Source organism: Lithobates pipiens, unplaced genomic scaffold (assembly GCF_037356315.1).
Source record: "Lithobates pipiens isolate NorthernLeopardFrog02 unplaced genomic scaffold, aLitPip1_a1.2 Scaffold_16, whole genome shotgun sequence".
NCBI lineage: Eukaryota > Metazoa > Chordata > Amphibia > Anura > Ranidae > Lithobates > Lithobates pipiens.
The window spans coordinates 206995560-207023261 of NW_027507748.1; the positions used below are offsets into that span (position 1 = coordinate 206995560).

General features: G+C 43.5%; 1 protein-coding gene across 1 annotated transcript in view; it reads left to right on the forward strand.

Annotated features, from left to right (window-relative positions):
• The window catches only part of CCDC80 (coiled-coil domain containing 80), a 218073-nt gene that overhangs the window by 17038 nt on the left and 173333 nt on the right, over positions 1 to 27702 (forward strand). The window contains exon 2 of the mRNA XM_077480931.1: positions 16710 to 18607. Within this exon, the coding sequence (XP_077337057.1) occupies positions 16721 to 18607 (1887 nt within the window). The 5' untranslated portion in view covers positions 16710 to 16720. The remainder of the gene's footprint in view (positions 1 to 16709; positions 18608 to 27702) is intronic.

The window sequence follows — 27702 nt, forward strand, 5'->3', positions numbered from 1 at the left end:
TGTACTTTTCGGTAAGCTTACTGTTATATTCTTCAACATTTACTCGATCGGTCTTTTTTTCATTTGCAAACGTTCACGTATCTCTCTGCCGGTGTTTCAACCCTTTGGACCTAGGCTACTGTCCATGTCCCTTTCTATATGCCTGCATTAACTCCCTGGCTTTGAATTCTATGCCTTGGGATGCGAATGTTTAACTCTTTGGGTATATCTATATGCCTGAGGGTTTGTGTCTTTATAACACTCAGTTTATGATGTACACACCACCCTTTTGAGATACACTTTTTTATTTTACTTTAACTTTTCTAATCTTCGTTTTGTTTTCTCTTTGATTGGCCACCCAGCTGGTATTTCTATGCAGGTGTGTCTCCCTGAGTGCTCAAAAAGATTTTTTTCAAAATGCGAGCGTCCCCACTGCTTACAATTATCCAACCTACGTAAGTAATACATTTGAAACTAAAATATATCCTTGTACTATTTTTTCTCAATTTTTATACTTTAGAGGGTTCTTCACCCCCAAAAGGTTGTTTTATTTTAGCAACCTTAAAATGAAGTTAGGTATTCAAAGAACTTTAAATCATCCCAAAATTTCAAATTTGGTTTTTTTACTGTATATCCCTTTTTCTATCAGTTTTCTTGGGTTGGCTTTTTAGCCCCCTGCGATTCAGCACTGCTGCGGCTAACCCCCGAGGTGGACAATCCCACTACTTTACCACCAACGTAGTGGTTGAAGGTGGGTTTGATGTGTGTGTGTCTGTTGTTTCCCCTCCCCCTTTCCCCTCCCCCTCTATTTCTGCACTTATGAATGTTGTGACATACTTTATTATTATTTTGTATTTTGTATTTTCGGTCTAGATCTTGTTCAAACTTTCACACATCCCCTGAAGAAGCAATCTAATGCGAAACATGTCGGGACTATGTGTGCTTGACGAGAACAACCACTGTATTGCATTATTCTGAATCTTTTAAGCATATATTGCTACTGATTTTAAGCTCAAACTTAATAAATTTTTGTACTACTAACTTTGTACTTTAATTAATTGTACTTTGCTAATTAGCACCGCAAAAATCCCTAATTTCCCTGTCCTTTGATTCATATTACATTTATATTTGTTTTAGCGGGACAGTCCCTCCAAATAAGGGTGAGTTAAGAGTTATACTAGACAAGCTAGACTAGTGTCAAACCCTAGAGCAAAAGTCAACACTAAAATACATTTTAATGGACAGAATGCACAAAGTTGTGTCCCTGGGTCTATGTGGGTCCCAGGCCAGACTTGTAGTATGTATACAACATATCTCCCAACTGATTTTGTCCCTGATTTGAAACAAATTCCCTCTGTCCCTCATTCCTCCTCATTTGTCCCTCATTTTGCTCTGATCTTTATAGTTGTATATAAAATTGACTTTTTATTTTTCAAAAAGTGTTTGCCTGTGCTAAACCTTTCTGCCAAGTTCTAAACTGTTGCATTTGTAAATGCCAAAAGTCAGTATAAAGGAATAGTAGTGGTAAAAATAACTGGTGGGTTTATCTAATCATGTTTTTGTAGAAGTCTCCTGTAAGGGTGTGTGTCCCATACCTACATACCTATCCCTTATTCCCATCTCAAAAAGTTGGGAGGTAGGTATACAACAAACTCTCTTTGTCAGAGAAAATATCGGAGGTTCTCCTTCACTGATTTCCACACATCACTGTAATTAATTATATCAGGCACCAGGCTGTTTTAGGTGATGCCCATTATAAAAGGTTAGGCAATTTTAAAAAGTCATGTAATACCGAAAACGCTATTTTGGCATAGCATGAATGTCTTCTCAGTTGGTTCAAAATATACAGCATACACTGCAAAGGAAAAGTGCTATTAGATGTTTATGTTCACAGCTATGTAATGCTGAGAATCTACATATGAAAATCATATGACTTTTGAACAAAATAATGCCTTTGAATAATGACTAAATTATAGGGGTCATAAAGTGGGTAGCTGTACCTAGGCTTGAGGCTGGATGGCTTTCAAGCTTTCAGACCTTATTGCCTGCAAATGAGGACCAAAACACATATGTTCGATGCTTGCTGATGCTTTTTCTGGTCATTTAGAAAGGGGTAAAACAGAACAATGACATATGGACATTTCCAGTAATCCATGTCATAGGGAAGGCGTAAGGGTAAAAACATTTTGTGCCCCGTTGTCAGACCTGAGGCTCTATAGATCCAATAAAGTTTGTATGTTTCAAAACACAGCAGCTGTGCCACTGCAGGCATTCAGTTGGACTAGTTGGCCGAAGTGTTTTTCAGATTACATGCTTTTGAACAGGCTTTGTTGATGAGATATTATAGAAAAACATGAAAAAGAGAGGTCAAGCAAAACCAAGACCTTCTTCTTCCCTATTCCCAATATTTTGTAACCACTATGACTAAAGTCAGCTCTCTACAATGCCCAGTAGTGGCTGGCAGCTAGCCTGGTATGACGTCTAAGTCACGGGCTTCCCTTCCTATCTTTGTTGTCCCAGACAGAGATCCGTATATTGTATATTGTACAGTATTGTTTAATGTTTAGGCTTATTGGATTACTCATCACCAGCTCCTGTGCTATGCCTAAAGTTTACAGTGAGCTGCAATTACATCCTGTATTTAAATAATTTGTTATATTTACTTTCTGTATGCTACAGCTTGGCATAACATTTTTAATTAAAACCTAATTATGCACACTTTTGAAAAATCACTTCCTTTTGGTCGCCTCTGGATGATCAACGTCAGGCAGTGTGATAGGGTAGAGTAGGCGTGGATAGGTTTGCAGCCTCCACCATTCACAGCATACACAAGCCAAACATGACCTACATAAAGCATTTATATTCTACTTATTGACAAATGAAAATAAGCCTATGATGTCCATGCTTTCTGCTCTAAAAGAAATACACCCAGGAGGATATGTAAAACTTTATAACTCACCATCCAGGCCAGCCTTGCCCTCCTCAGTCTACATAAATGTATTCTATGTTAATTTATGGAGAGTGAAATTATGTCAGTTCATCTGACTCTAATTATTAACACTTCCTGGAAGAAGGAAGACCACACATCCTGCATTATTTCAATCTCTGAGACTGTGAATTGTCCACCCTCTAGTGCAGGGTTTCTCCAAAAGGGTTCCTTGGAACCCTAATGTTCTTCCAGAGGTAGCTAGGGGTTCCTTGAGCAATGAGCAATTTCTGACTCTCAAATAAGTTCCCTCTAAAACTATTGCTATTTTTAACTATCTGTAAGAAAGTAATTATTCCCAGTAACCACAAGTGTAAGCAGCATTCTTCCCACTGACCATCACACAATGTATCATGAAGTATAGGTACAGTCATTTTTAGCAGGGGTTCCCCTGAGACCAAAAAGTTATTTCAAGGGTTCCTCTATGTTGAAAAGTTTGAGAAAGGCTGCTCTAGTGTGTGTTATTAGAATAGAGTAGGCAAACTATAGCCTGGCCCAGAGATAAACCTTAGTCACTGAATCTGAGTCAGGGTTATTAGAAGCAAGGGCTGGATGACTCATCCTGGTAGCTCTTTGGTGTCTTCCCCTTTTTTCTAGAAAGATGGAGAACATTCTGGAAGCTAGTGGGAGGATGTAGGATCTATTGCCTTGAATATATATGGACTCTCAGCCAATCCCAAAGAGGGGTTTTACCTCGGACGGGAGCTCGGGAGGCTGGCCTAGAAGGATCCCACCTTCTATAAGGATTCAAGCCAGAGAGGCAGCAAAAAGAGCAAGGAGAGATAGTAAGTAGTTCAGCACGGTGCAGGGACAGATAAGGGGAGAGATTGCCAACATTGTAGCAGTGCTTTCTTGAAGACAGTGGTGTGTCGTGTCTTCATCCAACCTTGCCCTGGGGAATCTCCATTTGTGTCTCAGTCAGGAGGACTGGGAGAAGAAAACAGACAGGTTGTATGAGATATATGTGAGATATGCTGTTCACTCCACATGTGCTACTTTACCAAAAGGGGCTCAAGTTCTTGCCTGTAATGGGCTGTTGCTGAACTAGGACTGTTAGTTTCTTCAGGAGTGACTCAGCAGGAGCTGTACATAGGGGAACCAATTTTGTGCAGGAGGAAGGAAGAAGAGAAGTCTGTAAATATGGAGGAAGTTGTCCCTGTTTTTGTGTTTGAACATTCTCAAGTTGAGCATCCTATAATACCCTACTCCATCCAAGTTATTATTAATCAATAAAACAACAAAAAAAACAAGCAAAAGGATTGGTTTCTGAGTTTGAATAAAGGGAAGAAGGAAATGCTGTGTGATTGGTTGTGCAGCAGTGGATAACCCGGACATCATTGACTCCGACAAGTCTATATATCTATGTATTTCTCTCTAACTGACCTCAAAGCATTTGGAGGAGGACCGATTCACACTACAACGTACATAAAGAAACACACCAGCAGTCTATTTTTCATTTGTGCATTTTTATGCGCATTTACATGCATTTTTTATGAGCATTTCTATTTGTTTTAATGCATGTTTTTATGCATAGTTTCCTATGACCTAATTGCTCTGGGTGAGATATGCATTGCATTGTGGTGAATATGTGCACATTAACACGTGTTTCGGTGCATTGCGTTGCGATATGATGTGCACACCTATGGAATTGTATAACTATGGAATGCTGGTAAGAACACAACACATGGGTAAATATTGTTTTGTATGTGTCATTGCAGTTACCTGTGTTTTTGCATGTACAGTGAATGGGACCTTACTCTGCTTCCCTCACTCTTCTGTTCTTATTGTCTGTATTATTTACTAGCTATGATTCCTATGTTTCCTAGCCTAGCTCTGCACTACCTGTAACTGCTTAGGGTTGTCACCTGTCTGGGATTCACCTGGACAGTCCCGGGCTTGAATCATGTGCCGGGTTTTGTACTGCTCGAAACCTGGGTACATTATTCAGCCCAGACCCGGGAAAGACCATTCGGGCAGGGGGGGGGGGGGGCATTAGCACACCTGCCACTGTGGAGAGAGCAGCAATGGCATTGCTTCTAAATAAGTACACTGTGCCTGCAGTGTGTGTTGGGGATCTGAAGCTCCTTTCTGTCTCCCCTCTTTCAGTCTCCTGCATTGTCTATGTTATCTCTGACTTTGAGCCCCCCCCCCCCCCTCCGCCTCCCGATTGAGAGAATCGGGAGGCGGAGCTCACTGTAGCTACTGTCGGGCTGGCTGCTGCTCACACCACAGGCAGGGAGGAGGTGCGCAGATTTTTTTTTTCCTTGGGTGAAGAGTTGCAAAGTTTCAGGAGGATTTGTTTTTCAGGTGATGCAGTAAAGGGTTAAGGTGACAGGAGAATCAGAAGAGATAGTGAGTGTGGATGGTGACAGGTATTTCCTAAGCAGCACACATGACTAGCTATACAAACATCCCTCAATCACTCAGCCCAAATTATTATTATTATACACGATTTATATAGCGCCAACAGTTTACGCAGTACTTTACAATGTATAGGGGGGACAACACAATTACAGTACAGTTCAATACAAAAGGTACAGGAGGGCCCTGCTCGTAGAGCTTACATTCTAAAGGGAGGGGGTGGTACAAAAGGTAATAGCTGCAGAGAATGATTTGATGGGGGTGGCTTGGGGACAGTTAGGTGGGTGTGGGATATGTAATCCTGTCTTTATGTGGGGAGTTTACACCTGATTGTACAGACTAAGAGCTTGGATAACACAGGGTTACATGAATGGTCATAAATTACCTAGGGGCATATATAGATATATATTTACATTTTATAACAGGAGATTATAGTTCATTGAGTAGTACTATTGTATGATTTATTGTATATACAGTGGTGTGAAAAAGTGTTTGCCCCCTTCCTCATTTCCTGTTCCTTTGCATGTTTGTCACACTTAAGTGTTTCGGAACATCAAACCAATTTAAACAATAGTCAAGGACAACACAAGTAAACACAAAATGCAATTTGTAAATGAAGGTGTTTATTATTAAAGGTGAAAAAAAATCCAAACCATCATGGCCCTGTGTGAAAAAGTGATTGCCCCCCTTGTTAAAACATACTATAACTGTGGTTGTCCACACCTGAGTTCAATTTCTCTAGCCACACCCAGGCCTGATTATTGCCACACCTGTTCACAATCAAGGCATCACTTAAATAGGAGCTGCTTGACACAGTAAGGTCCACCAGAAGATCCTTAAAAGCTACACATCATGCCGAGACCCAAAGAAATTCAGGAACAATTGAGAAAGAAGTTAATTGAGATCTATCAGTCTGGAAAGAGTTATAAAGCCATTTCCAAAACTTTGGGAATCCAGCGAACCACAGTGAGAGCCATTATCCACAAATGGCGAAGACATGGAACAGTGGTGAACCTTCCCAGGAGTGGCCGGCCGCCCAAAATTACCCCAAGAGCGCAGCAACGACTCATCCAAGAGGTCACAAAAGACCCCACAACAACGTCCAAGGAACTGCAGGCCTCACTTGCCTCAGTTAAGGTCAGCGTTCATGCCTCCACCATCAGGAAAAGACTGGGCAAAAATGGCCTGCATGGCAGAGTTCCAAGGAGAAAACCACTGCTGAGCAAAAAGAACATCAAAGCTCGTCTCAATTTCTCCACAACACATCTTGATGATCCCCAAGACTTTTGGGACAACATTTTGTGGACCGATGAGACAAAAGTGGAAATCTTTGGAAGGTGTGTGTCCAAGTATATCTGGCGTAGAAGGAACACTTTATTTCATAAAAAGAACATTATACCAACAGTAAAATATGGTGGTGGTAGTGTGATGGTCTGGGGCTGTTTTGCTGCTTCAGGACCTGGAAGACTTGCCGTGATAAAAGGAACTATGAATTCTGCTGTCTACCAAGAGATCCTGAAGGAGAATGCCCGACCATCTGTTCGTGTACTCAAGCTGAAACGAACTTGGGTTCTGCAGCAGGACAATGATCCTAAACACACCAGCAAGTCCACCACCGAATGGCTGAAGAAAAACAAAATGAAGACTTTGGAGTGGCCTAGCCAAAGTCCTGACCTGAATCCTATTGAGATGTTGTGGTATGACCTTAAAAAGGCCGTTCATGCTTGAAAACCCTCTAATGTAACTGAATTAGGACAATTCTGCAAAGATGAGTGGGCCAAAATTCCTCCAGGACGCTGTAAAAGCCTCATTGCACGTTATCGCAAACGCTTGGTTGCAGTTGTTGCTGCTAAGGGTGGCCCAACCAGTTATTAGGTTTAGGGGGCAATCACTTTTTCACACAGGGCCATGATGGTTTGGATTTTTTTTCACCTTTAATAATAAACACCTTCATTTACAAACTTCATTTTGTGTTTACTTGTGTTGTCCTTGACTATTGTTTAAATTGGTTTGATGTTCCGAAACACTTAAGTGTGACAAACATGCAAAGGAACAGGAAATGAGGAAGGGGGCAAACACTTTTTCACACCACTGTATAGTAGTGGATGAGCACAATAGCTTTTTTGATTAATGACAACACTATCTGACTACTTCTCAGCCCTCAACTCCCCCCAGCTTGCATCACTCCCAGGCCACTCCATACATCCAGCTGACAGATATCAGTCAGAGCTGCTTCCTACCCCTCAGCTGAGGGACATCATTCCATGGTCACTTTCCTTTCCTTATCTTCCCAACATCAATCCCTGGTCACCCCACAGACACTGCAAGAAATCCCTCCCAATTCTGCCACTGTCATACCCATCAGGGTCCTCTCCTGTACATACTGCCCCCATCATACACTCCACACTCCTCTTCTGTACATACTGCCCCCATCATACCCTCCAAACTCCTCTCCTGTACATATTGTCACCATCATACTCTCCACACTCCTTTCCTGAACATACTGCCCCATCATACCCTCCACACTCCTCTCTTGTACATACTGCGCACTGTCATACACTCCTACTGTACATACTGCCCACTGTCATACCCTCCACACTCATCTCCTGCACATACTGTCCACTGTCATACCCTCCACACTCCTGTCCTGTACATACTGCCCCCATCATACCCTCCACACTCCTCTCCTGTACATACTGCCCCCATCATACCCTCCACACTTCTCTCCTGTACATACTGCCCCCATCATACCCTCCACACTCCTCTCCTGTACATACTGCCCCCATCATACCCTCCAAACTTCTCTCCTGTACATACTGCCCCCATCATACCCTCCACACACCTTTCCTGAACATACTGCCCCATCATACCTTCCACACTCCTCTCCTGTACATACTCCCACTGTCATACCCTCCACACTCCTCTCCTGTACATACTGCCCACTGTCATACCCTCCATACTCATCTCCTGTACATACTGTCCACTGTCATACCCTCCACACTCCTGTCCTGTACATACTGCCCATATCATACCCTCCACACTTCTCTCCTGTACATACTGCCCCCATCATACCCTCCACACTTCTCTCCTGTACATACTGCCCCCATTATACCCTCCACACTCCTCTCCTGTACATGCTGTCCCCATCATACCCCCTGCACTCCTTTTTCAGATTCAAAGGCAAACTGCAGAATCAGCATGCGGCAAGATAGCACATCGTTTTTTAAAAATGTTTTTAAAATTCATTAAAAATACGCTACTAAAATACCACATTTTATGAAGCAATATTTTAGTAGTGAAAGCCTGCGGTAATTTAACACTGGTGACAGCCAGCATCATTGCACAGCAGGGATGGGCCGAGCACCCCCTCTCGGTTCGGTTCACACCAGGGGAACTTCGGGTCTGGTATGGATATTAAGGGGAACTCCATGCCAAAGAAAAAAGCGTGGGGTCCCTCCCAAATCCATACCAGGCCCTTCGGGACTGGTATGGTTTTTAAGGGGAACTTCACGCCAAAATAAAAAAAATACCCTCCCCATGCTGAGGGCAAGCAGCCTGGTATGGTTCAGGGGGCGCCTGCCAGGCTGCTTGCTCGGATAAGGGCCTGGTATGGATTTTGGGGGAGACTACACACCAATTTTTTTTTTTTAATTTGATGTGGAGTTCCCTTAAAAATCTATGCCAGACCCAAAGGGCCTGGTATGGATTTTGGGGGGGACCCCACGCCTTTTTTTTATTTGCATGGAGTTCCCCTTAAGATATATACCAGACCCAAAGGGCCTGGTATGGACTGGGGGGAGGGAACTAATGCCGTTTTTTCTTAATTCTGTCATAGAGTTCCCTTTAACCACTTCAATACACTGTATATACTGTACACTTACTGCACTGTATATATATATATATATATATATATATATATATATTAGACTGCCTGCGCTGTATATATAGTCTAGACTGAATGCAGAATATATATATATATATATATATATATATATATATATATATATATATATATATATATATATATACACTACACTGACCACACTGTGTATGTGTGTATATATATATATATATATATATATATATGGCCTCTAGCCAATGTTCAGTGGCTCATCATTACACTATATATGGTCGCCATGTAAGCAGCCTTATATAGCCTGAGGCGTGGACTAGACCCCCTGAGCCATGATTGTGCTAAAGGGGGCCAAGCCTTTGGACAATCATGGCTTTCACAGCAGAGTGCACTGTGAATGGCCAAAGCATGCAGGTCAGGTGCACACTTGGCCAATCATCAGACATCAATGTACTGCGATCTCGCAGTGTATTATGGGGTGTTCCGCGGTGCTTGAATTTGCCACGAACGCCCCATAATATTCGGTATTCGCAGATCCCTATTGCAGAGTACTACTTCTTAAGTTATGCCGCGTACACACGTAGCCAACTATCCGGCGGACTTAGTCTGATTGACTTCCCACCGGACTGTCCGCCGGACTTTTTGAACGAGCTACTTGCCCACACACAGCACTTTTTCAGCGGACTAATACGGCGTACTAAGTCCGCCGGACTATCCACCATACTTTTAAAATGAACGGACTCGCCCACACACGCGGAGGAAAGTCCGCTCATTTTGAGCGTGTCTCCAGGTAGCCAGGGCCAGCGGTGCAATAAACTATTTTAACCCTTGTGTGTTGTGTTTTTTTTTTACTTTTTTTTACAGGTGAATGGGTAGGGGTACATTGTACCCCATACTCATTCACATAGGGTGGAGGGCCGGTATCCGGGGGCCCCCTTATTAAAGGGGGTTCCCGGATTCCGATAAGCCCCCCGCCCGCAGACCCCGACAACCAACGGCCAGGGTTGTTGGGAAGAGGCCCTTGTCCTCATCAACATGGGGACAAGGTGCTTTGGGGTGGGGCGCTCGCTCGTCCCCACCCCCTTTCCTGGCCGGCCAGGTAGCGTGCTCGGACAAGGGTCTGATGTGGACCTAGGGGGACCCCCACGCCGATTTTTCGGCGTAGGGGTTCCCCTTTAAGTCCATACCAGGTGACAGGGCCAGCGACGCCTCCTTCTCTGGCCCCGGCTACCTGGAGACACGGGAAAAGTCCGCTCATTTCAAAAGTACGGCGGACTAGCACACACACGGCCGTACTGTCCGCCGAAAAGCGAGTCCGGCGGACAGATTGGAGTGCAAAAATACTTTCTTAGTCCGCCGTACTTTTTGGTAAAAAAAGTCCGCCAGAGGCTACACACGGGCGGATTGTCCGGCGGACTTGAGTTTGCTGGACTTTTCCACCGAATTGTTTGATCGTGTGTACACGGCATTATACACACTAGATATAATAATTAATTTTTTGTGTATGTAAAAGTGGCACAGTAACATTTCATGTCTTCTGTATGTTGTGTGAATTCCTCAGCGTTTTTTTTGTTTTCCATGGATTTTGCACAGTGACGCTTTTCTTGGGTCTAATTTATAAGGGCTAGGAATGATCTGAACACCCCCCTGTCGGTTCGCATCCAGAACACGCAAACAGGCAAAAAATGTGTTTGAACATGATTAAAGTCTATGGGACACGAACATGAATAATCAAAAGTGATAATTGTAAAGGCTTATATGCCTGGTATTGTCATAAAAAGTGTTTGGGACCTCAGCCCTGCCCCAGGGGATATGTATCAAGGCAAAAATAAGTTTTAAAAACTGCCATTTTTTCGGGAGAAGTGATTTTAATGATGCTTAAAGTGAAACAATAAAAGTGTAATATTCCTTTAAATTTCGTACTGGGGGGGGTGTCTATAGTATGCCTATAAAGGGGGCATGTTTCTCGTGTTTAGAACAGTCTGACAGCAAAATGACATTTCTAAAGGAAAAAAAGTAATTTAAAACTACACACGGCTATAATGAATTGTTGGTCCGACAATACACATAACAGTTCATTGATAACAACGGCATGGAATTTCCCCACAGGGAAACCCCCAAACCCAAATTTAAAAAAAAAATGCGTGTTGGTCCTCCTAAATTCCATACCAGGCCTTTCAGGTTAGGTATGGATTTTAAGGGGAACCCCGCGCCAAAATAAAAAAAAATTGCATGGGGTCCCCCCAAAATTCCATACCAGATCTTTATCTGAGCACGGAACCTGGCAGGCCGCAGGAAAAGAGGGGGGACTAGAGAGCTCCCCCCCCTGAACCGTACCAGGCCACATGCCCTCAACATTGGGAGGTTGCTTTGGGGTAGCGGCCCCCCCAAAGCACCTTGTCCCCATGTTGATGGGAAGAAGGGCCTCATCCCCACAATCCTTGCCCAGTGGTTGTGGAGGTCTGCGGGCGGGGGGCTTATGGGAATCTGGAAACCCCCTTTAACAAGGGGACCCCCAGATCCCGGCCCCCCCCTGTGTGAATTGATAATGGAATACAAATGTACCCCTACCATTTCACAAAAAAGTGTCAAAAGGGTTAAAAAAAACAAGCGACGTTTTTTGACAAGTCCTTTATTAATTTGTTCTTCTTCCTCCATCTTCTTCTTCTCCATATTCTTCTCCATCTTCTTCATTTTCTTCTTCCTCTGCTCTTATCGTCCTGCATCTTGCTCCGGCTTTTTCTCCGCTCTGTCCGCATGATCTGCCCTTGTGAGAGTCTTCTGCCATGTGATGCTTCTGTTCTTCTGACACTTGTTATATAATGGAGGGTGGGGCCACCCAGTGACCCCACCCCGTGACCTCACCCCCTCTGATGCACGGGGACTTCCCTATGGCTTTCCCTGTGTTGTCAGAGGGGGCGGGGTCACCCAGGACACAGGACAAGAAGAGTGGAGGAATAAGAAGATGAAGAAGAAGATGGAGAAGAAGAAGAACACCGAAGAAGACTGGAAGAAGAAGCGGAAAGAAGAAGAAATTAATAAAGGACTTGTCAAAAACCGACTCTTGTGTTTTTTAACCCCTTTGACACTTTTTTGTGAAATGGTAGAGGTACATTTGTACCCCATTACAAATTCACATGGGGGGCGGGATCTGGGAATCCCCTATTTAAAGGGAGCTTCCAGATTCCGATAAGCCTCCCACCCGCAGACCCCCACAACCACCGGGCAAGGGTTGTGGGGATGAGGCCCTTTTCCCCATCAACATGGGGACAAGTTGCTTTGAGGGGGCGCTACCCCAAAGCACCCTCCCAATGTTGAGGGCATGTGGCCTGGTACGGTTCAGGAGGTGGGGTGAGGGGGACCCCCCACACGATTTTTGTTTAATTTTGGCATGGGGTTCCCCTTAATATCCATGCCAGACCTGAAGGGCCTGGTATGGAATTTAGGGGGAACCCCATTCATTTTTTTATATTTTGGTCCGGGGTTCCCCTGTGGGGAAATTCCATGGTGTTTTTATCAATGAACTGTTATGTGTATTGTCGGACTGACAATTCATTATAGCTGCGAGTAGTTTTAAATGACTTTTTTCCTTTAGAAATGTAATTTTGCTGTCAGACTGTTCTAAACACGGGAAACATGCGCCACTTTACAGGCATACTATAGACACCCACCTGGTACGAAATTTAAAGGAATATTACACTTTTATTGTTTCACTTTAAGCATTATTAAAATCACTGCTCCCAGAAAAACGTCAGTTTTTAAAACTTTTTTTTGCATTGATACATGTCCTCTGGGGCAGGACCCAGGTCTCCAAACACTTGTTATGACAATACCATGCATATAAGCCTTTAAAATTAGCACTTTTGATTTCTCCTATGGACTTTTAAATGGGGTTCTGAGGCCTTCAAATTTGCCGCGAACACCCAAATTTGTTCACTGTTGCAAACTGGTGAACAGCCAATGTTCGAGTCAAACTCATGTTCAACTCGAACATGAGACCCATCCCTAATAAGGGCATACAAATACAAAAATTTATACTGATCTGAACCAGTGTTAATTTAGTCAATGAAAATATTTTCAGCAAAAATCAGCAGCAGAAAACGAAACAAAAAGCACATCACATTTTCGTCCACTGACAAAAAATATGACAAAAATCAATTAGGGTATCATTAATGAATGGAAATTAAATGAAATTGTGAGGCAGGGAGGTTTACCCTTATGAACTTCAGATGGGAGAGAAGCAGCGCCAATCTAAGTGCAGTATGTAAAGCAAAAATGAACATTTATTAGGTTTTGCACTTACAGGATAAGACATGGCATGTAAAAGAGACCAAGCAGTGAAGCCCCTCTGGATGGAGAGCGGGTTTCAAGTGCGCTGGGGCAGTGGGCACGAGAGGGAGCAATCATCACCAGGGACACAGAGAGACTGGTAGGCGTAGCCATGGCAAGCGTTTGGAGCATGCATGCTTCTTCCTCAGGCCTCCCGAGTGGCCATCTCAGCTGAGATTAAATAGAGGCAGCGGTGCCAGTGGAGAGCAAGGCGTAGCATACCGGCTCCAGCTATAACCCCATAGAAACAGCAAGTAGCGGCCGTGGGAACAAGCAAGTGGTGTAATACATTAAATAAATGGTGGTTTATTCATGACACCTCAAGGATTTATAGTTTAAAACATAAGATTTAAAAGTGAAAAAAAAATATAGAAGTAAAAGATAATGTCATAAAATTATCTGTCTAAAATAAAAGGGAGTAAAAATATTATAAAAAAATAATAATGATAAAAATAAAAAAAATAATAAAAGAGGTCAGCTCTCCATCCAGAGGGACTTTACTGCTTGGCCTCTTTTACATGCCATTTACGTATTATCATGTAAGTGCAATACCTAATAAAAGTGCCTTTTTGCATCAAATAATGCACTTAGATTGGCGCTGCTTTTCTTCCATCCTTTTTACCTACAGAGCCACTTCTTACTCTGATGGTTGGCTGCGTATTCACTGAACACATTAGATTTTAGTTGACTAAAATTACTTTATTCAACTAAAATGTACTGGAGGTTTTAATTGACTAAAATACGACTAAAACTAAAACAATTGCAGATGACTAAAATGTGACTAAAACTAAAATGCCATTTTAGTCAAAAGACTATGACTAAAACTAAATCAAAATGCCAAAATTAACACTGATCTGAACACAGCAGTATTGTATGCTTTGAGCCCATGATCACTGGTTGGTTTTGTTCTGTAGTGTTTAGCCGTGTAAACCAAAATTAAAACAGCAATTATGTGTCATATACGGGAGGCGTACATAGACCTTATTGGCTATAACCTTTTCTCAGGGCCAACATGAAATATGAACGATATACAGCTATGGTTCCACTGCTGTTAATTACACACTATTGATTCTTACATCTTCCCCCATGAATATATCATTCATACATCGGTTACACATGTGCAGACATTCATGAATGGAGGCCAAGGTCATTCAGTGCACGTGCTGCAGCTGCATGAATGACTAATTTACAGAGGGAGATGTAAACATCAATAGTGTGTAATCAGTGGCCCCTTGCGCCACTGCCTACACATTTTTGATATTTACATGCTGGCCCTGAGCAGCGAGGTCTGTTGACACTGTACACATGTTAGCACCACTTGCCACCAGAAACATCCTAATGTGCATGAGCCCTCATTCAGTATGTTTTGTATAATTCTGAATATAACGTATCATTATGTATGGACGCTGCTCGGCATCACTTCTCTTGTTCGCATTCTTGGTGCAATTTTGAATATACAGTAGCTTCTTATTCTTTATGTACAGATGCTACACAACAACATTTCACCTATACTGTATGCTGGATCTGAATCCCAGTATCTGTTCTCATTCTGCACAGTACTTATTTTTTTATTCTTATTAAAAAAAAAAAATAATTGTGCAGCACTGTCCTACCCTACAAAATTGAATAAATATATATCCAGTATAAATTAACTTGCAATTAATCATATAAACTATAGAGTTAATTGTATAAGGTTAATGCACAAATAGTGAATATATTATACATGGCATATAAAAATGAATAAAAAAATATATATAACATCTTTTATAAAGTCCTATAATACAAAGCTTATAAAAGGTGCTTTGCGTGCTTCTCACAATTGTGCAAATAAAGTCTCTCGTCACAGTGCAAGAAAGCACTTTGGGTGTTTCCAACAGCAACCAAAGTGTAGCAGTGCTCAAGAAATCACCTTCCGTGATCACGCTCTTTCTTAGGTTCACACGGCTGCTATCAGAATTTAATCAGTCTTTCAGTTTAATTCTGTAGTGCAACTTGGATGCACTTTGGATGCTACTTTGATGATACTTTGAAATGGTTTGCAAATTCTATAGTGGCAGAAATGTGCTGGAATCACAGTAGTACAGGAACCTTTCTGCAAATTCATACGGTACTGAATTGTATTGATGTGTACGGTAACCATTGGTGAGATTTCCATTGTCATTTGATTCTGTGTGACTCAAGTTGCAATTGAAATCACATTGGTGTGAATAGTGCCTTATTGAACACACAGAGTGGTTTTCATTTTTTCAAAGTCATCCAAAATCCTAGAGCTATCCCCAGAACAAGGGAAACCAAGGGGACACTCGTCCTGAGGACAACAGTCTAAAACCCCATACACACTATCAGATTTTCTGCTGATTTTTGTCTTCAGATTTACCAAAACCATGCAGTGCAAGGGCCTGCCTGATTACATACAAATTGAAACTAAGGTCCTAAGGTTTGACCTCATATTATATGGTTTTGGTAAATCTGAAGGAAAAAATCAGCAGAAAATCTGATAGTGTGTGTGGGGGGCTTTAGAGGAAAACTACTCAACTTTGGGAGATTTCCCTTAATATCTGTTGCATCTAAGCAACACGAAGTGAAAAAAAATTACTCATATGAAAATTTTTAAATATAAAAAAAAAAAAAAAAACCTTGCAGGTGTCTTAACTTTTCCCTACTCTATCTGTATCTAAAGAAAAGTTGTGGCTATACATTCACTTTGACATATATGCTGTATACAAACTTTTCCATCAAATCTCAACAAAGACATTGAAGCCAGGTTGCAAATGAAAGGTTGGTGTTAATGTCAACTGTTTATTGCTGTCCCTTTTGGAGAGATCTCCTGAACAAAAAATGGTTGCAAATCTGTCAAACTGGGACACACGCAAGAAACAAAATCACATCACATAGTAGTACGAGGAAGAGGGCAATATTGCTGCTCATACCTTCCCGGCTCACTAACAACTGCTCATCCATTTCTTGTCTTGGTGTTGCAGGGACAGAAAGTGAGAACCCCCCAAATTTTCCCACTCTTTCCAAAACTAAACAAAATACTTTGAATAGATTTCAAATTTTTACAATGTTGGGTTGGATTTTAAGCTTTAAGTACCTATTTTTAAATTGTATTGCTATTTAGTTTACAGAATATATTCTTACAATTAAATGTTACCTAAAAATACTAATTATAGGCTTCGTTTTTTTTGCTTTGATTTGCAGACATTTCTACAATGAACTGGACATTAACATTTCGCCTAGCAGTTTTGCTGGCCGTGTGGATAATTTGTGCTTCTGACAGACCTCAGGGAATCAATAAGGACAGAGTTTTTCGTACAAGGACAATACCTAATCAGAGACAACATCAGAATTTATCTAAAACACAAAGTCATTATGTATATAAGAACTCAAATAAGAGAAACTTGTCACAAATTATGGTGAGTGATGAGGGTCAACCTCGTGATAAAAAGGTTAACCCACAGCAAAGGCCTGCTTTTAGACAAGTGCAGGCTAGAATGTTGAAGGATGACAGTGCAACCTCTGCACGTTCTAGAACAGCACGATTCCCTTCAGCTTCAAGTTCCCCAAATATCCTTGCAAGTTTTGCCGGGAAAAACAGAGTCTGGATTATCTCTGCTCCACACGCATCTGATGGCTATTATCGCCTGATGATGAGCCTCCTTAAAAATGATGTGTATTGTGAACTTGCTGAAAGACACATTCAACAGATTGTCATCTTTCACGAGGAAGGAGAAGAAGGAGGAAAAATCAGACGTATTACAAATGAAGGAAAGATCTTAGAACAGCCACTGGATCCATCAGTTGTACCTAAAATGATGACTTCTCTAAAACTGGAAAAAGGAAAATTTGGTATGGTTCTTCTTAAAAAGACTTTACAAACCGAGGAAAGGTATCCTTATCCTGTGCGTCTAGAAGCTATGTATGAGGTTGTTGACCAAAGTCCTATAAGAAAAATAGAAAAACTTAGGCAAAAAGGCTTTGTACAAAAATGTAAAGCAGCTGGAGTTGAGGGACAGGTATCGGAAGAAGGAGACAGTAGTAGTAGTTCAAGTAGTGGAGGTGTTAGCAGTAGCAGTACAACTAGTAGCACAAGGGTTGTGAAGCCTACCCAAGGCAGTATCACTGTCCAAAACACATTTAAGAAGGAAGAACCAAGAAGAAATTTAGTTCCTACAAGGTCTTCTAGGGTAAGAGCTACAAGAAAGCCTATTATAGTACCACCAACACCTTCACCTACACCCAAAGCCACAACCTTACCTCCTCCAACAAAGGCAATTACACGAATATTAACTACAGAAACAAGACCACCTACAACGCTACCTACAACAGTCCCTCCTACAACTCAGAAACCATGGACTACTAAATTTTATGCCACTCCTGAGACTCACAAATTACATGTGCAAGCTGAAGTAACAACGAAAAATCCAGATACAGCAGGACATTACTTTCCTGTGAGAACAGATAAACACAGAGATAGACAGCATGTGCAGACAGGAAAGCACTTTGCTACTACAAGCAAAACAAACAAACCAATGGTCCATGAGTCCCACACAGATGCTCCCGTTATTTCAACAACCACAACAGTGCATGATACAAAAGAAAACACAGGGAGGTTTGTGGATAACCGCACAGATAGAAAGGACCACAGTTCTCATGATATTACTCCAAGTCAAAAGAAACCTACAAAAACCAAACCTCCTAAAAAGAAAGGGGTGGAGAAAATTTTAAACAATGAATATGAAGACAAATTTGACCTTGGCAAACCCGCAACACCCAAGGTGGAAGAGGTCATAGAGGAAGCAAACATTCCACCTAAGAAAGGAAAGGAACATAAAAAAGAGGAAAAACCTGAGAAAACCGAAAAGAAAAAAAAGAAAGCTGAAAAAGCAGAGAAACCCGCCAAGAAAGATAAACCACCTAAAAAAGATAAGGCAGATAAAAAGATCAAGAATGAAAAAGATCGAACTAAGAAGAACAAGAAGGTCATCAAAGCAGAGGATGATATTTTCACAAAGCCAGTGAAGAAAATATACACAGAAAGTCCACAAAGGTCACTGCCAGCATTCCTGGAAAATTTTGAAGGCAAACGAAGACTATTGGTAAGTGTTTTTTTCTAATTGTAGAGCAAAAAATATATTTTGTTATTACTATGTTGTAAGTGCTACAGCATTAGTGAAGCAGTGCTTTAGATGGCCATACAGTGTTTGTGCAACTTTCATTTGACCAATATCATCAGTAACAACTGGATAATAAAAGAGTTAACCCTCCAGCATTTGCAACTTAGGTGAAATACAGATATAAATGTAATGTAAGTATAAATATTGTGTCTCTTGATACACTATTTACTAAAACCTATAACCCTTAAATAAACCTTAAATATATTGCCGAATGTTCTGAAGGTTTCCCAGCCATATTTTAGACCAGCCTTTCGCAAATTGAAAAGCTCTTTTAAAGGGACTGTTTTAACTACTTCCCTGCAGGGCCAATCCTGGCATTTCTCTCATACATGTAAAAGTCACAATTTTTGTGCTAGAAAATTACTAAATTTTGCCTGTAATGCCTGTAAAAGCAATCCAGTGGCTAATCAGCTGTTAGGATGGCTTTTACAAAAGAGGGAATCACTGGCTGAGAAAAAAGATACTGGGATGATGCCTGTAGCTGCAGGCATCATCCCGGTATAACTATTTTAACCTAAAGACATCCATGGATGTCCTAAGGTCAGGTAATTTTTTTTTTTTTACTCCTAACCATAACAAATAAACAAACAAAACACACTATATTGGCAACAGTTTTGGTTGGGACGCCTGCCTTTACACGCACATGAACTTTAATGGCATTCTAGTCTTAGTACATAGAGTTCAATATTGAGCTGGCCCATGCTTTGCAGCTATTACAACTTCAACTCTTCTGGAAAGGCTGTCCACAAGGTTTAGGAGCATGTCATTTGGTGGAGGGGGGATTATGGTGTGGGGTTGTTTTTTAGTGGTTGGGCTTGGCCCCTTAGGTTCCAGTGAAGGAAACTCTTAAGGTGTCAGCATACCAAGACATTTTGGACAATTTCATGCTCCCAACTTTGTGGGAACAGTTTTGGGATGGCCCCTCCTTATTCTAACATGACTGTGCACCAGTTAAAAAAAATGTCCATAAAGACATGGATAAGCGGCCTGCACAGAGTCCTGATCTAAACCCAATAGAACACCTTTGGAATTAATTAGAGCGGAGACTGCGAGCCAGGCCTTCTTGACCTCACAAATGCGCTTCTGGAAGAATGGTCAAATATTCCCATAGACACACTCCTAGGGATGAGCCGAACACCCCCCGGTTCGGTTCGCACCAGAACTTTCGAACGGACCCCAAATTCGAACGAACGTTAGAACCCCATTGAAGTCTATGGGACTCGAACGTTCAAAATGAAAAGTGCTAATTTTAACGGCTAATATGCAAGATACTGTCCTAAAAAGGGTTTGGGGACCTGGCTCCTGCCCCAGGGGACATGGGTCAATGCCTAAAATGTTTTTAAAAATGGCCGTTTTGGCGGGAGCACTGATTTTAATGACGATTAAAGTGAAAAAAAAAAGTGAAATATTCCTTTAAATATGGTGCCTGGGGGGTGTCTGTAGTATGCCTGTGAAGTGCCACGTGTTTCCCGTGTTTAGAACAGTCCCTGCACAAAATGACATTAAACGGAAATAACACCATTTAAAACTGCTTGCGGTTTTAATGTTATATCTGGTTCCTGCAATATGGTTTAAAATCATTGAGAAAAATGGCATAGGTAGCCCTCCCTGCCCATTACCAGCCTATTTGGGTCTTGTACGCATATTAAGGGGAACCCTGTACCCATATTAAAAAAAGGAAATGCGTGTGGCCCCCAGGCCCTATATACTATATACTCAGAACAGCAGTATACAGGCGGTGCAAACAAGACAGGGACTGTGTAGGTTTGTTGTGTTAAGTTGAATCTGTTTGTAATTTTCAACTGGTACATTTTTAAATGTAACTCCAGTCAAAAAAACGATTTTTAAGCTTTTTGGAAAACATAGGGAAGGGTTATCACCCCTGTATAATTTGTTTTGTCGTCCATCTTTTTTCATCTCACTTGCTGTTGTCTCCTTCCGTTTGCAAGTAGGAGATGTTTGTAAGTTGGATGTTTGAAAGTAGGGGCCTGCCCTATATGCTCTGCAGAAATGGCGGAACAAGGTGTTGGTTTTGCCACAACATTGTAAGCCCTCAAAGTGACTCTTGGTGGGCGCTGGAGCGCCCTGCTGTGAACGATTATATCAAGAATTGTAATTACATGCCATTGTTGAACAGTGGTAGAAAAATTGACTTGGTGGTTGTGGTGCTGGTGCCACAACACTATAAGTCCTCACCGTTACTCTGGGTGGGCACAGGAAGGGGCCCTCCTGTGAAATATTATATCAAGAATTGTAATTACATGTCCCTGTTAAACAGGGGCAGAAAAATTGGGCCTTAGGCACTGGTGCTGGTGCCACCACACTGCAACCTCTGTCATATACTCTAGTTTTATTGCAGGAATTAGCCCTGCTGCAAAGCATTGCATCAAAAATTGTACTTAAACGCCCCTGTTAAACAGGGGCAGAAAAATTGGGCCTTAGGCACTGGTGCTGGTGCCACCACACTGCAACCTCTCCCATATACTCTTGTTTGATTGCAGGAATTAGCCGTGCTGCAAAGCATTGCATCAAAAATTGTACTTAAACGCCCCTGTTAAACAGGGGCAGAAAAATTGGGCTGATGGCATCAACCAGAAATGTTCTTCCAACATATCAGCGGAGGAGGAAGAGGATAGACAATCAACATAACAGGACAGTCACTCAGCATCAGCATAGGCAGTCTTGAAGGGATGTGGTATTTCAAAAAAAATTATTCGGTTACATCAGCTTCAGGTGCTTGGTAGCTGTGGGTGATCCAAGACTGATTCATCTTGATGAAGGTCAGTCGATCAACTGATTCGGTGGACAGGCGCACCCTGTGATCGGTAACAAAGCCACCAGCAGCACTGAAGGTGCATTCCGAAAGAACGCTGGATGCAGGACAGGCCAGTAGCTCAATTGCATACTGTGCAAGCTCTGGCCAGTGATCCATCCTCAAGGCCCAGTAAGCCAGAGGATTTTCGGTGGGAAAGGTGTCCAAGTCTGACCTTGCCCCTAGGTATTCCTGCACCATGTAAATCAGACGCTGGCGATGGGTGCTGGAACCGATCATACCTTGGGGCTGCGGACTAAAAAATTGTCTGAAAGCATCAGTCAGACGGCCACCTTCTCCACCGCTCCTTCTGACCGATGCCTCAGCAACACGTTGTCCAGGACCAGGAGTTTGTAACCTCCCAGTCTCTGGGAACGCGTTGCACAGACCTTTCTGCAAGGCCTCCCGGAGATGTCTCATCCTCTGCTCCCTCTGTGATGGCAAGATAAGGTCGGCAACCTTACCCTTGTACCGTGGATCAAGGAGAGTGGCCAGCCAGTAATGGTCCCTCTCCTTGATCCGAAGAATATGAGGATCCTTCCGCAGGCTTTGCAGGATCAGGGAGGCCATGCAGCGTAGGTTAGCTGAGGCATTCGGTCCGGAGTCCTCTGGGTCACTAAGGATAACATGATCCGCAGCTACCTCCTCCCAGCCACGTACAAGTCCACGTGTTTCTTGGGACTGTAAATCATCCCTACAAGACTGCTGCTGCTGCTGCTGCTGATGCTGATGCTGAGTGCCAGCCTCCACCTCCATGCTGACACAATCATCCTCCTCCTCCTCTTCCTCCTCCTCATCCTCTTCCTGTGTGATGGGTGGCACAGCAGGAACACTGTCTGGATAAAGGGGGCCTTGAGAGGCAAGGAAGTCCTCCTCTTCCTGCCTCTGTTCTGCCTCAAGTGCCCTGTCCATTATTCCACGCAGCGTATGCTCCAAGAGGTGGACAAGAGGTACAGTGTCACTGATGCATGCACTGTCACTGCTCACCATCCTTGTGGCCTCCTCAAACGGTGACAGGACAGTGCATGCATCCCTGATCATGCCCCACTGGCGTGGTGAGAAAAAACCGAGCTCCCCTGACCCTGTCCTGGTGCCGTAGTCGCACAGGTACCCATTGATGGCCCTCTGCTGCGTGTGCAGCCACTGCAGCATGGCCAGTGTTGAGTTCCATCTGGTGGGCATGTCACATATAAGGCAGTTCTTGGGCAGGTTCAACTCCTTTTGGAGCTCAGCCAGCCGAGCACAGGCATTAAATGATTGACGGAAATGCACACAGACTTTCCTGGCCTGCTTCAGGACATCCTGTAAGCCGGGGTACCTGCCCAAGAACCGCTGCACCACCAGGTTAAGGACGTGAGCTACACAGGGCACATGGGTCAGTTGTCCCTGTCGGAGGGCGGAGAGGAGGTTGGTGCCATTGTCGCAAACCACCATTCCTGGCTTAAGCTGGCATGGCGTCAACCACCTCTCGGCCTGCCCCTGCAGAGCTGACAAAACATCCGCCCCAGTGTGGCTCCTGTCCCCCAAACAAACCAGCGCAAGCACGGCATGGCATCGTTTTGCCTGCGTACTTGCGTAGCCCCTGGAACGCCTACGGAGCACCTCTGGTTCTGAGGACAGAGCACTGGAAGAGGCCATGGAGGAAGAAGAAGAGGAGGGGGTGGAGGAGAGAGGTGTGTCACAACCAATAGTAGCATTTTGGAGGCGTGGTGGCAGAACAACCTCCAACACTACTGCACCTTGTCCTGCATCCTTCCCAGCTGCCAGAAGAGTTACCTAATGGGCCGTGAAAGACAGGTAACGTCCCTGTCCATGCCTGCTGGACCATGAGTCAGCGGTAATATGCACCTTACCTCTGACCGCCCTGTCCAGTGAGGCAAGGACATTGCCTTCCACATGCCGGTAGAGAGCCGGAATCGCCTTCCGTGAGAAAAAGTGGCGTTTGGGGACCTGCCACTGAGGAACCGCACACTGTACAAACTCACGGAAGGGGGCCGAGTCTACCAACTGAAAAGGCAGCAGTTGAAGTGCTAGCAATTTAGCCAAGCTAGCATTCAACCTCTGGGCATGTGGATGGCTGGGAGTGAACTTCTTTCGCCGGTCCAGCAGCTGGGGCAGGGACATTTGCCTGCTATAATCGGACGTGGGTGTACTGCTAGCAGAGTTCCCGGAAGCACTTGGCTGTGACACACCTAATTCTACACCTTCATTCCTCTCAGAGCAGGTTTCAGAGAGGACTGAAGGTCTAGTGGGGTTGGAGATGCCAGCTGATGAGGAGCAAGGAGAGGTCCGCTTTGTTCTTTGGTGTGGGTCTTTGAGGTACGCTTGCCAACGAGCTGCATGGCAGGTCAACATATGTTTGGTCAAGCATGTGGTGCCCAAGCGGCTGATGTTTTGGCCACGTGAGATACGCTTGAGACATATGTTGCAAATAGCAGCGATCTGATGCACTCGTCTCAAAAAAGGCCCACACCAAAGAACTTTTAGAATAACGCGCAGAGGCAGCTCTCTGCACAGGCGGAGCTCTGCGGTGTGATTCAGTCGGTGTGCTGCCCCTAAGCTGGCCCCCAGGGGGCATCCTGCCTCATTGGACATGTGCCTCCTCCTCCTCCTCCTCCTCCTCCTCCCTCCTTCCAGGCACCCACGTGGAGTCAGTGTCCTCATCATCCCCTCCCTCTTCATCGCTGTAGCAAACCTGGCAGTATGCTGCAGCTTGTGGAACATGACTGCCAGATTGCTGTCCTTCTTGAGCATCCCCTCTCTCTGCGCTCATGCTACTGCCTTCCTCTAGCTGAGTGTCATCATCAGAGCCCACAAAACACTGGGCATCCTCCTGGAGCATGTACCCAACACTGTGCTCAAAGAGTTCAGGAGACTCCTCAGGAGGACGTGGTGGGTCTAGGGAAGGAGTCACTGATGATGACATTGAGAGGAGGGAAGACGATGCATCGGCAGCTGCTTTGCTACTACCCTGAGACTGGGTGAGAGAGGATGAGGAGGATGAAGAGGGCTTGGTCATCCACTCTACCAAGTCGTTGGCATGTTGCGGTTCAACATGTCCAGCTGCCGAAAAGAAGGACAAGCATGTCCCATGGCCACGTGCTGATGACAATGCACCGCGTCCACGACCAGCACTGTTGTCTCTAGACACAGAGCCTGCTTGCCCTCTTTTATCGGCTCGCGCCTGTCTGCCTCTCCTTGCTGGCCTTCCAGACATGGTAATTGCCTGAAGGGAGTTGGGTAAAACAGCAGTTGGGTAGTGTATATTGTGCTGGAGGCACACAACACCCACTAACTCCTGCAGATGCCTTTATTATAGAACACCAGAGATAAAGGGGTATATACAGATGTATACTGTGCTGTGCTGGAGGCACACACAACTTCCAATAACTCCTGCAGATGGCAAGTGGGCTCAAATAGAGAACAGCTATGTAGGTGGATATAGCGGTATGTACTGGGTACAGAGCACGCAGACAGCACGCACTATCTCCTAACACTACTGGGTACAGAGCACGCAGACAGCACGCACTATCTCCTAACACTACTGACTGCAAGCTCTATTATAAAAGATAGATCACTACTACTAGCTATATAGGTGAGGTGAATATAGCGGTGTATACTGCGGTCAGGTCACGCAGACAATAACCAGAGAACACCAGAGATAAAGGGGTATATACAGATGTATACTGTGCTGTGCTGGAGGCACACACAACTTCCAATAACTCCTGCAGATGGCAAGTGGGCTCAAATAGAGAACAGCTATGTAGGTGGATATAGCGGTATATACTGGGTACAGAGCACGCAGACAGCACGCACTATCTCCTAACACTACTGACTGCAAGCTCTATTATAAAAGATAGATCACTAGCTTTATAGGTGAGGTGAATATAGCGGTGTATACTGCGGTCAGGGCACGCAGACAATAACCAGAGAACACCAGAGATAAAGGGGTATATACAGATGTATACTGTGCTGTGCTGGAGGCACACACAACTTCCAATAACTCCTGCAGATGGCAAGTGGGCTCAAATAGAGAACAGCTATGTAGGTGGATATAGCGGTATGTACTGGGTACAGAGCACGCAGACAGCACGCACTATCTCCTAACACTACTGACTGCAAGCTCTATTATAAAAGATAGATCACTAGCTATATAGGTGAGGTGAATATAGCGGTGTATACTGCGGTCAGGGCACGCAGACAATAACCACTATACAACAGCAAGATAGAAAATCGGCCGAAAATGATTGGTGTGTACTGTGTTGAAGGTACACAGAACACCCACTGCTTCAGACGCCAACACACTACACGAGGCCGCCGCGATGGCGGCCTTATATAGTGTGGGGCGTGCACTACACTGCCTGTGGCCAATCATGGCTCTACTCGCTGCTGGCGCTGCGATTGGCCAAGCATGCGGGGTCACAGTGCATGCTTGGCCAATCATGAGCCAGCAATGCACTGCGCCATCGCAGTGCATTGTGGGCCGTGAGCGCCACACTAATTTGATGCGAACGGACCAAAATGTTCGGACTTCGCCGAACGGACGAACAGCCAATGTACGTTCGAATCGAACACGAAGCTCATCCCTACACACTCCTAAACCTTGTGGACAGCCTTCCCAGAAGAGTTGAAACTGTTATAGCTGCAAAGTGTAGGCCAACTCAGTATTGGACCCTACGGACTAAGACTGGGATGCCATTAAAGTTCATGTGCGTGTAATGACAGGCATCCCAATACATTTCACAATATAGTGCATGTTCAAACCCACAACACATGCCTTTAAAGTATGTGTAAACATGATTTTTGAATAGCGTAGAGAAGGGTTGAAACCTCTTTTGCCCCACTTTGGAAATTCCCCTTTTTTTTCTCTGCTGAAGAAGCAATGGGAAATTAATGGAAATTTTTCCAAGGTAAGGGAAATTCCTGACTTAGACAGTTGTGCTCAAACATTCCTCCCCACTGGAAGATTTTCCCTCACTTCTTGCTGTGGTGGCAAGTTACGCTGACATTTTGGATTTGTTCTCACTTTCTGTCTCAGTGATAGTGGTCACCAGGACAAATAGAGGGGGTAAGGCTCTGACCCAATGGGGAAATAGACAGCAATAAAGGGTCCAAAATTTTCCCACTATACCTGAAACTAAAAATATTTTTTTTTGCCTTTACATAAACTTTAAGAGTATATGCATAATTAATAGAAAGAATCATATACGTTCCTTCAGGACTGCAGAAGGCTAACAAGAAGTGAATGTGAATCACGCTTAAAGTTAATATAATTGCTATGGTAAATAAACACTTTATAATGTAATTTTATGCTGTAAAGTAACTAGTTGGTTTCAAGGAATAGCAATACAAAGGTTAAACTATGAAGGGTGCATTTTACATAAATGAATGGCTTAGATTTGAGACTAGTCACGTGGTGCCTAATGTATATTTCAGCGAATTTGACATAGAAAACACTGCGTTTGCATGAAATTAGTTTCCTTTTAACCTGATCCATCTGTATGCAAAATCATATGTAAACAAAAGACATAAGGATTCATGTGTGCAAGAATATTTGGACAAATGATACATAGTTCAGAAATGTTTGGAATTTATCAAGTTAAAGTGGATAAATATGTCTAAAGCTGAGAGAAATAGGCTTATTGTACAAGAAGAGGGTAAAGATTGTAGGGACCACATGCTCAGCCTACAAAACAGGACTAACTATGGTAGGTACAGCAAGGTTGCCCCAGTCTATCACAGAATTCTATGCTGACAGATCCTGCAGAGCAGTTCAACTGGAGCTGCATGCGGAAGACATGTCCACAGGGTGGCATATACCTTGTTGGACTTAACCCCTTAGAGGCCAACAGAATTCTAGAATTTCTGAAGTTCCTGGTGTTCCTTGCACCAAAGTGCAAAGTCCATTTAACGAAAAGTGAGCATCCTTCATCTAACAACTCCACTTTGCTTAATGAAAAAAAATCTTTTGAGGAAAGTTTAAGTGTATATCTTTAAAAAAATTAAAATAAACATGTCATGCTTTGCACAGAGCAGCCCTGATCCTCCATTCTGGGGTCCCCCACTGGCCCTCCTGGCTCCATCTCTTTGATGAATGCCCCCATAGGAAGCTACTTCCTATGAACTCGTGAGGGCTTGATTCTGAGTTTTAATGTCTGTTTCTATAGACACAAACAGTGCTGCTCAGCCCCCACTCCCTGCTCCA